Source organism: Phyllostomus discolor, chromosome 3 (genome assembly GCF_004126475.2).
Source record: "Phyllostomus discolor isolate MPI-MPIP mPhyDis1 chromosome 3, mPhyDis1.pri.v3, whole genome shotgun sequence".
In the NCBI taxonomy this organism is placed as follows: Eukaryota; Metazoa; Chordata; class Mammalia; order Chiroptera; family Phyllostomidae; genus Phyllostomus; species Phyllostomus discolor.
This window is the reverse complement of record NC_040905.2, coordinates 119,427,062-119,436,708: the sequence shown is the minus strand read 5'-3', so window position 1 is coordinate 119,436,708 and position 9,647 is coordinate 119,427,062. Positions and strand designations below refer to the sequence as shown.

General features: G+C 51.6%; 1 protein-coding gene across 4 annotated transcripts in view; it reads right to left on the bottom strand.

Moving 5' to 3' along the window:
• Nucleotides 1-959: 959 nt before the first annotated feature.
• Nucleotides 960-9,647, bottom strand: part of NSMCE1 (NSE1 homolog, SMC5-SMC6 complex component) — a 40,697-nt gene continuing 32,009 nt past the window's right edge. For 2 of the 4 annotated variants that reach the window (XM_036021360.1, XM_028525987.2), the window contains exons 3-8: nucleotides 9,487-9,608; nucleotides 8,408-8,485; nucleotides 7,189-7,335; nucleotides 2,692-2,808; nucleotides 1,701-1,821; nucleotides 960-1,166 (exon numbers count right to left, since the gene is read on the bottom strand). In XM_036021360.1, coding sequence (XP_035877253.1) covers nucleotides 1,087-1,166; nucleotides 1,701-1,821; nucleotides 2,692-2,808; nucleotides 7,189-7,335; nucleotides 8,408-8,485; nucleotides 9,487-9,608 — 665 coding nt within the window. In that variant the 3' untranslated portion in view covers nucleotides 960-1,086. The remainder of the gene's footprint in view (nucleotides 1,167-1,700; nucleotides 1,822-2,691; nucleotides 2,809-7,188; nucleotides 7,336-8,407; nucleotides 8,486-9,486; nucleotides 9,609-9,647) is intronic. The other 2 variants (XM_036021362.1, XM_036021361.1) reach the window with 2 other exon arrangements.

Here is a 9,647-nt window from a genome sequence, read left to right as displayed (position 1 = left end):
AAAATGGTCCTGAAGAGAGACAGGGAATTAAAACAGTGTGGCAAGTATGCTGCCCCAGGAAGTGCAGAGAGATGGAGGACTAGGAGCTGGAGATGGCAACAGCACAGCCAAGACCTAATGGGAGGCAGGTGCAGCAGGCACGGGCAGGACACAAGAAAGGAGGTACAAGCTAAGGGGACAAGTGCAAAGGCTCAGAGGGAGAAGTAGGATTGCACTCAGAAACTGGAAGGAATGCTGCCCCACTGAAAAGAGGGAAAGGGAAAGGCCATGAGATGCGCAGGGGCCTCATCATCTGGCTTCGTGAAAGCTGTGTGCCTAGATCCAAGTCCTTGTCAACGGAGTTACCAGGGTCTCAGCAGGGGTGTGCTGGGCTGACTAGCATTGTGGGAAGGTCTCTGGTAGAAAAGATGGAGCAGGTGGGCAGTTTAGAGCCAGGAGCAGTGAGCTGGTGCAGAGGGGTGGCTAGGGAGGGACCTGGCCCAGGGCAGCAGTGGTGGAGCTGAGGGCCACTTGGTAGGTGGGCCACACAGGTGTGGTGACATTTGATGCCAGAGGCCAGGGAGGAGGAGGCATCCAGGCTGACTCCCCACCTACTGTCTGGGGCAGCTGATGATGGGCAGGGCTGCCAGTCACTGAGCCAGGGCAGAAGGACCCAGTGGGGAGAGCACACCTTCAGCCTCATGCCCATTCAGGCCAGTTGCATCATGGGCCAAAGGCGAGTCCAGACTATGGGGAAGTAAGGCTGGCCAGTGTTGGTGAGACACGTAACCAAAGCTAGAGATTGGTGGCAAGGTCACCCTGAGCAAGCACAGTGAGCAACCCTGGGCCAGAACTGTGGGGGAGCTCTGACACCTTCACCTGATGGGACCCAACCCTGGGGTCCCACTATCAGTGAGCTCCAGGAAAGAAGGAAACAGCCATGATGTGAAACCCCCACAGACAGGTGCATGACACAGATGGAGGCTGTGCAGCAACTGCTCAGTAAGTTTTATTTGAAACCTGCTAATCGAAAATAAAGCACAGAGGAGATGACTCAGGTGAAACACTGACATCTCTCTTCCAGCAGGGCCTGCGGCAGCACACCAGCTAGTGCTGCCTGGATCGCAAGGACTTTCTGTTCGATTTGGAGATTCCAGCCTCCCTCTCCTTCTCAGGGTCGAAGACTTCTGTACACAGAAAAGGCCAAGAAGACACTGAGTGGCAGGCCTGGCTGCACTCAGCAGCCCATATTCACAGCTACATTTTACATTCCCAAGACCCTGTCCTCTAATATTCCTCACTGCTAACCCTCCTCCCCACCTGCAATGAAAGGAGAACAAGCCCAGTTTACAGATGCACAACGTTGAGGGAGCTGTGGATACCATTCTCATTCCCCTCGCTGATTGCTGCTGGGGAGAAAGCTTTGTCTACACCCGGTGTCACATGGCTTGGAATTTCTACTGGGTTCTAGTGAGCCCTTTGAACAAGCCCTTTGACTTGTGCAAATAAGTCAGCCTTCACTTACTGCAGAAGATGCTTTGACATGGGGGTTCAGGCCCTGCTGACACTGACCCATGCATGCACGGAGCCCTTACCTAAGCAGCCTGTCTCCCAGGGCTCCCTCACTGCCAGGCACCAGTCCTCAGGCCCTGCACTTAGTTCTGCCAGCCCAGCCCCTCCCACAGGCCAGGAGAGCCCGTGAGCACCTCAGGGACACCAACCTGGTATCTCATGGGGCCAGTAGTCATTACAGTGGGGGCAGCGCGGCTCAGAATTTGACTGGAAATATTTGGCCACACAAGGTAAATGCATCCTAATCCCACAGGTCTCACAGCTTTGACCCTGAAACAAGAAAGACAACGGCCGTGGAGCCCTGTGCACAACTTCGTGCTCACAAACCTTCAGGAAATTGTCTAGCAAACTATGTATTTTTGTCTTCCAAGCCCCAGATTAACAATGATAATAACCCCAAAGTCCGTAGTACAGTGGATTTTATTAAAGAATCCTGACAAATGAAGCACCAGACTCTAAAGGCCAGAGCAGGCAGTGGTAGCTGGCCAAGCCCAGCTGAGCATCAAGGCCATCCTGAAACTCGGACTCCCTGCACATGCGGGCTCTCACACCCCTTGGGTGGGCATGAAGAAAGCTACAACTTTTCAGAAGGCATTAGGCAATATATTTCAAACACTTACAAAAAAATAAAAAATAAGAGACATATACACTCTCTAACCCAGAAATTCTACTTCCAGGAATTCAGCCAAAAGAAGCAATCACCAGACACCCAAGGGAGTATAGTTGCAAAGAGACTCATCACAGTGTAGTTACCATTGCAGAAAAAGTTAAAAAGAAAAAACCCTAACATCTAGTTGCTGTAAAGCCCTACAAAAGTCCACAGTGAAAAACTGATGACTTTGGAAATCAGCAATTGACACAGAAAGATGCTCACCACACATCCACCAAGATAGCGCAGGTGCACAGCAGACTGCTGACAGCCTCCCAGAGAAGAACACAGTCAAGAGCCCCCAGACTACAACACAAGGCCAGGCGGGGAGGAGGCAGTGTGTTTGTGTGGCCATCCTGGACACTTCCAAGGACAGACGTACCGGCTTACATCGGAGGAGATGATGGCAGTGCTAGAGGCCTGGCCCCAGAGAGTTCTGAGGCACCCACAGAGCCCCCAGGCGCACCTGTGAGGAGTCCCACATGTGGTACCTGGACAAGGAGGCTGTGGCAGATGTTACAGATCTTCACAGAGTCAGGGTATGTCTCCCGGATGTGCTGCTCCATCTCCAGGATGGCCCGGCTGTGCAGGGTGAACTCTCCTTCCTTCTGCAGGGACACAATGGAGGTGGCAGTCTCTCAGGCCCTTTCCTGCTAGGTACCCTGTCCCCTTTGCACTCCACAGCCCAAGGCCCAGAAAGGGGCAAAGGCCTGGACACCTTCGCCCCTGCAGGTTTTCACCAACCCATCCAACAGGTGTCCATGCTGGCCCCTCGGCAGAGCCTCCAGTGGGAACATAGGCAAAGACCTGAAAGGGAATCCAGGACCCCCAACCCCAACATTGTGCCTTTACAGATGTGAGTCACAAATCTCCACAGCAGCCCACGTGTGAGGCAGTCACAGCCTACCTACAATGGGGACACTGAGGCCAGGAAGAGAGGCAGTCTCCCCAAGGGGTAAACTCAAGACAACCCCCACCTCTCAGAAAGCAAACCAGGTGCTTCCCAGCACTGCCACCTGGAGTCTCCACAGGGACAACCCAAGATCACTTCCAGCCTCATCACTTTACAGACCAAGCTGGAAATGGTCCAGACAGGGCAGGGATAGGCCCTAAGTCACACTGTGGTGGCACTGGTGGTGGTGGGAAATGTGGGAAAACCCAAGGAAAGACAGTTCAACTGCCCTGTCACCCAGTTACAGGAAAGAGGAGGGCTGAGGGCGACCCAGTTCAGAGGTCAATGTCACCAAAGCCCCTGTAAGTTTGATTCATAAAGTCAACCAATGAACTCAGATGTGACTCTGCTAACCATATTTGTTACATCTGAGCCTCTCCCTGACAGGGAAAAGGGAAGGGCCTTGCCCAGAGATGCCACTGAAGACTGAAGCCTCCTGAGTTATTACCAAGGGCTCCTTACTTCTGTTATGTTCTGTCTCTAATTTTTACAAGCAAGAGCAATTTCTCCCATTTCTGACATTGAATACCACCCCCACCCTGGCTCCTGCCTCCATCCCCACATGCAGTGTTGAGGTAATGGTAGGCTAGTGCAACCAAGCCCACAGAGTGCATTCACTCTACCCTGCGCCACCAACAGCAGGCCCAAGTGACCACCCAGAGGAGAGACAGGACACATGGGTGCAGAGTATCAGAGCCAAAGAGCTGGCTACAGGGAGCAAGGAGAGCGAGTGGGGGGCACTAGCATCCAGCACCGCAGCCTGTCAGGCCAGCCAGGGTGGGCAGAGTGCTGTGCTTCTCAGGCGTTGTGAGCATAGTCCTGTGGCTCTTCCTTTTGCCAAAGCTCCCAGATCCATATGGTGCCCGTGTTCACCACAGCTACCACCCCAGCCACCTTCGCCTCCTCCTAACTGTGCCCAGTCCACTTCTGCCCTTCCGTGGCCCTCTCCAGCAACTTGATCTCTATAGGGCAAACCAGCCTTGTCCTTCTCCACCTTAACCCTTCAGGGCTTCCCCCCACTCTTAGGCTGAAGAACCAGTCCCCTGTGTGCCCAACCGCCCAGGGTCATTGTGTCCCACTGCCCCGCAATCCTGTGCTCAGCACATTCTAGCCTTGAGCACACCGTGTCCCCTGGGGGCACAAGGTCTTTGCAGAGGCTGCTCATTGAGCCTTGGATAATCTTTCCCACCCTCAAGGCTAGCTGCCTCCTACACAGCCTTCTGCTTGTGTCCTCAGTTGAGGGCAGGCTCCTTTGTTAATGTTATAATAAAATCATGTTGCTTTCTATCTAGTACAATATTTCAGTGAGATGCCTAATTTCTGGTCTGTCCCCTGACCATGAGCCCCTGAGAGTAGTGAGCTGGTCTGGCTTTGCTGTCTCTTGCGTCCCCAGCACTGATATGGCCCAGTCCTCAACCCGTGATAAACATCCGAGGGAAGACTAAGTAGACCTTGTTCCAGTTCAGAGTCAGGTTCATGCCACATTTACTAAACATCTACTATGTGCCTGAAACTGTGCCCTGTGCCTCTCACTTCTGATCCTACTCAGTCCTGTGGGACTGTCACAGGAAGGGACAGGTCAGATGCCCAGGCCTCACAACAATGCCTTGCATCTGACCACCCCCACGCTGGGCCTCTGACAGGCTGCACAGCCACCCCAGGACCTTCACGCTGGACAGACTGTTGCACAGGGCATAGGAGCAGGGCCCTCTAGGCACTCGAGTTGCCCGGCATAATGCAGGAAGTGCCATTGGGGCAACATGCCCACACATATATGTATGTCTGTATAAGGTCCGACTTGTGACAGGCCGAGGGTCAGACTCAGACGCAGTCCCTCTTATCACAGTGCTGCCCCCAGGAAGGCTGGTCTGTGACCAGCCAGCACCTACCCCACAGGCCCCCAGCCATTCCTCCAAAGTGCCACAGAACACAGGGCAACCCTCACCTCACCTCCCAGTTTAGAAAGCAACCCTCATGAAAACAACACCTGACAGCAACCAACATCTGCAGTCTTCAGACGGGAAAGGAGCTGAGGTAAGAAGGCACTTGCCAAAAGTTGGGGCAAGCAGCTCCAGGAGGGACCTGGCGGTGCCTCCCACTGCCCCCACCGATTTATTCTTTCGTACACGTGAGGCTGAGGGTCAGTCAATAAGAGGACCCTCACAAGGGTCTCGAGGGCTCTGGGTGATGGGAGGCTCATGCTCACTTCTGCAGCGTTCCCCCAACTTGGCTGCCCAGAGAACTTCCAACCCACTATCTCATTGGAGCTCAGAACCACCCCTAAAGAAGGCGGCCCCAGTGTCTTCATTGTACTAAGGAAGAAACAGAGAAGAAAGAAGCCTGGAACCAAAGCTCAAGTGCACAGACCCTAGAGGCATGTTCTTTCCCCTACTGCCCAGACTCTCTGAGCAGCAACGGGCTGGGGCACTCGCAGGGCAAGCCCAACGATAAAGTCGGGCACAAACCTCTGAAATCGTGACGTGCTAATGCCAGCACAGGCTGCACATGCGTGCTAACTCCTGGGGAAAGGCAGGGTGCAGAGAGTGTCCTGGATGGCAGAGTGGGTAGCTCTCACAGGTGAAATAACAGATAGCTTCAATATGTTTCTTTATGAATATCAGTATTTCTGATATCATTTTTTAAGTTTTAAATAAATTCCATCCCTGTGGAGCTGCACCCATCTGCCCAGTCACCCATTCAGCAGTTACCAAGCATCCACAGGTGAAACAAGGTACAATGCAAGGAATGTGAAGCCCCTGCCTTGAAGAGCCTGGTCCGAGGACAGAGGGAGGTCAGTTAGGGTCCGAATACCCAGCAATGTTCCATATTGCCAAATCCCCCCCAGAGGGGAAGAAAGCCTGTGACAAAGCAATCACTGCAGTCACCCAAACTGACGCCTAAATACAACTCTGCCACTTGCTGGGTGTGGGACATCACCTTGACCACAGAGCTGAGGTTTGTTCAGCTGAAAAACAGAGGCAAAGGGTTCCTGGTCATCACAGGGTAGCCAGGAGGACCCAAGGACATGATGTGCACCAACGAACCCAGAGATCCTGGCACTCACTGGGAGTTCCTGCCACCCATGACCTCTCCAGCCATCTTCCTCCCATCAGGAAAGTACCTCAGAAGCTGACCATTTGCAGTCAGACTGCCAGGGGCAGCCCATCCCCTAAGAGATCAGTAACTCAAAACACTGTCACTGTGACTACCAGAGAGAGGCATGCTATCCCTGAAAGGGAAGTGAAAAATCATGTCAGCCACAAGCTGCAGGCTCGGGGCCTGGTCTGACCACCAAGTGGGGAAGCTGAGGGCTGCCCTGAGCAGGTCCTGCACAGATACAAGCACTCAGATGGGGTGGCACTGTGGTAAACTGGACAAGAGCTGAGCCTGTCCAGCTTGGGTTTATTGGAAACACAGATGCCTTTTGTGGAAAAAGACTGGAAATGTCTGTTCTGCCCCAGTCAATTGAATGAGACATGGGATGTCTAAAAACTTGAGCCAGTAGTCTGGTCCTTTCGCAGATGTCCACACTCCACTCTAAGAGTTTGTCTATGTGTCCTCATCGTGACAGTAATGACCATGGCAATGAAGGCTATTCCTCTGGGAGCCCATCTCCAGGCACTTAACACACACCACTCATCCCCATCCTTCACACCCCTGGGGAAGATACTATTGTTTTCCTCCTACAGACGCAGAACACGAGGTCACCCAGACCATGATTCAGGTGTGACGCTACAGCTGCGCTCCTAACCACTGTAAAACATTGCTCCAGTCTATGGACCAGGGCTCAGACCCCGGAGCCTGCAAACCTGGGCACAACCCCTAACTCTGCCACTGCCTGTGGCCCCTGGACAGATCCCATGAGGGAAGAAAAGGCTCCAAATCCCCCTTACCGGGTCATTGTGGGCATCGAAGCATAGAAGGGACCTGAAAGGCTCAACAGACATCAGTTGGATACAATATGGTTCTGGAGGAAAAATTACTGTTAATTCTAAAAAATGATCCAAGCTAGCTGGGATACCATGAGACAGAGTACCTCAATCAGCCATTTATTTTGTACAAACTTCTGCAGCACTTGCTCAGCTTCCTTCTTCCGCATCTTCTTGCCTTTAAGTTGATCAACCAGGTTCAAAATATTTGTGGACGAGGCAAAGCCAGTTTCTGAATCAATAATCAGTTCCAACTGGAAGAAACAGCAGGTATCACATTTGTTTATCAAACCGGCAAACAAGTTTTAAGCAATAATATCAATTCTGGTAGGAAGGGGGGCAGTAAAACTACTCATATCACAGGCAGAATTGTACACTGGCACAATCCTCAGGAAAACAATATAATCACATGCATCAAAAGGCATACACATGTTCACTCCTTCTAATTCAACCCTCTTATAACATCATCCCAAATAAATGCTCTCAATGCCCCCAGATCAAGGAAGGTCACCTCACCTCTCATGTCTCTACTTCCCTGAAGATGGAGAAGCTGAGAACTGAATGAATGAGTAAATGAAGCCGCACCCCTCCTACTCAAAGGTGGCCAGGACAGCCTGGCAAGCTTAAGCCAAGAAAGGCAGGAAAGCAGAGCCAGGGTGGGCTGGGAAGAAAGCAAGCTTGGGAGCTGCAGAAGCACTGAGGACCCAGGCCAGGATAGGCTGACAGAGACCTGGATTCGACAGACCTGTTGTGAGGCCAAATGTCAAAATTATTTTTACCTACCCAGCTATTATAATGTGCATCAGGGCTGAGAACCACTGTCTTACCCAGGTGCTCAGCCAGGTGAATGAAAAGAGGGCTAAGTGAGCAGCTCCAAAGCAGGGTAGGCAGAGCAGTGCTGCTCAAGTGTAAATGTGCCAATGGATCAGCAGGCACCTTGTTAAAACCCAGACTTACATTCAAGGCTATGGGCGGGGATGGGATGAGGCCTTCCTAGCAAGCTCCCAGGTGATGCACCTGCTGCCAGTCCCAAACCGCACTGTCAGTACCCTGTAGTAACACTTGTTCACCTGCATCGCCCATAAGGCTGGGTGCTCAGTTACGGGTCAAACCTGTACCAGCCCTTCTTTCTCAGGCAGCCTCAGTGACCTCCCCATCCATCACAGGGCAGCTATAAATTCTAGGTGAGGCACTCACTGACATACTTCTGCAAAGGGCTTTCTTGGGCAACCATGGTGGCCCTCGAAGGCTGCAGTTTCCATTTCTAATAATGAAGGCAAAAGTTTCCCATAAGAAGCTCAGCCGATGGGAGTTACTATTACTTACAGCCTTTCTAAACAGATCCAGTTCATTCTCTGCAAAATCTGAGGCCATTTTGGAGATGGGAGTCGTTGCGAGATTCACCTAAAAAATAAGTCAGCATGAGAATCCAGCTGTGCCCTCGGCTGTCAGTTAATTCACTTCACCCCCTTGCCAGTCACTGAGCACCGATATTCAGGTACTGTGGGCCACAGGGACAGGTTGGTCACCAGCCTTATATTATAGACTTAAGTCTTTAGCTCAGTCAACATGTCTAATTCTCAGAGATTTGAGGACTCCAAGAGTTGTACAATATTTTCCAATCTCAGATAAATTTGGAAAACTTGTCTGCATACTAATTGAGCTTCAAATACACAAAGCACTAAGAAACACAGTGAGGAAATCTGACCTTCATATTTAAACCAGCACTTCCATAGATATTTGACTCCACAACCCTTTTTTCTCTGGTAGAGAGTTTGGGAAACCCTGGGCTGGAGTCGCTCTCAGTGTACACCTGGCTGGTATGAGTCTGAGCTCCTTTAATTGGCCTAAGGTGGTTGGTTCCTAGCCAAGGATGGGGGTCTTGTCAGCTTCTCCCACCTCTATTTCACCTTGTTCCCTAGCTGGGAGGGAAATCTGAAAACAGGCAACCCCAAATGGGTTTCAATCCTTTGTATCCCCAACACATTTTCTTTTCACAGCTTCTATGTATTATTCCAAATGAAAAGGATTTTATCCCTTTAAGGCTAATATTCCATACATTTGGGTGACTTCTTGGAGAAAACTCTCAACAAAAAAACAAGCCCAAACACATGCCTCCATGCCTAGGGTGCAGTCAAGCGAGGACTGAGCACAAGAGTCCAGGGACAGCTTCTGGCCTCCCAACCCTGGGAAAGGCAGAGGGCGCTACAGAGACTCCAGACCCCAGAGGCCTGATGAGCACAGAAAGTGGGATGGGTCAGGGAGGCAGGGCTCAGTGTCTGTCCCCCTGTGTCAGAGCCCTGGTCGAGGTGGGTCACCCTCCTTCTTCCCAATGAAGGTTCTGGGTAGCAGTCTCAGTCCCAGTTCCTCACAAATCCCACTAGAGGGCTCTGTCGGGCACATACCAGTGCATAAATGGGTCTCCCATCATCTTCCGTGACTCCTTTCTTTATCTCAATATACAGCGACTCCAAGACACTGTTAATGTTGTTGATGAAGTCCTCCAACTTCTCCACAGGAGCATTGGCTGGAAATAAACAAGCAAAATGTGAAAGGGTGGGGGACG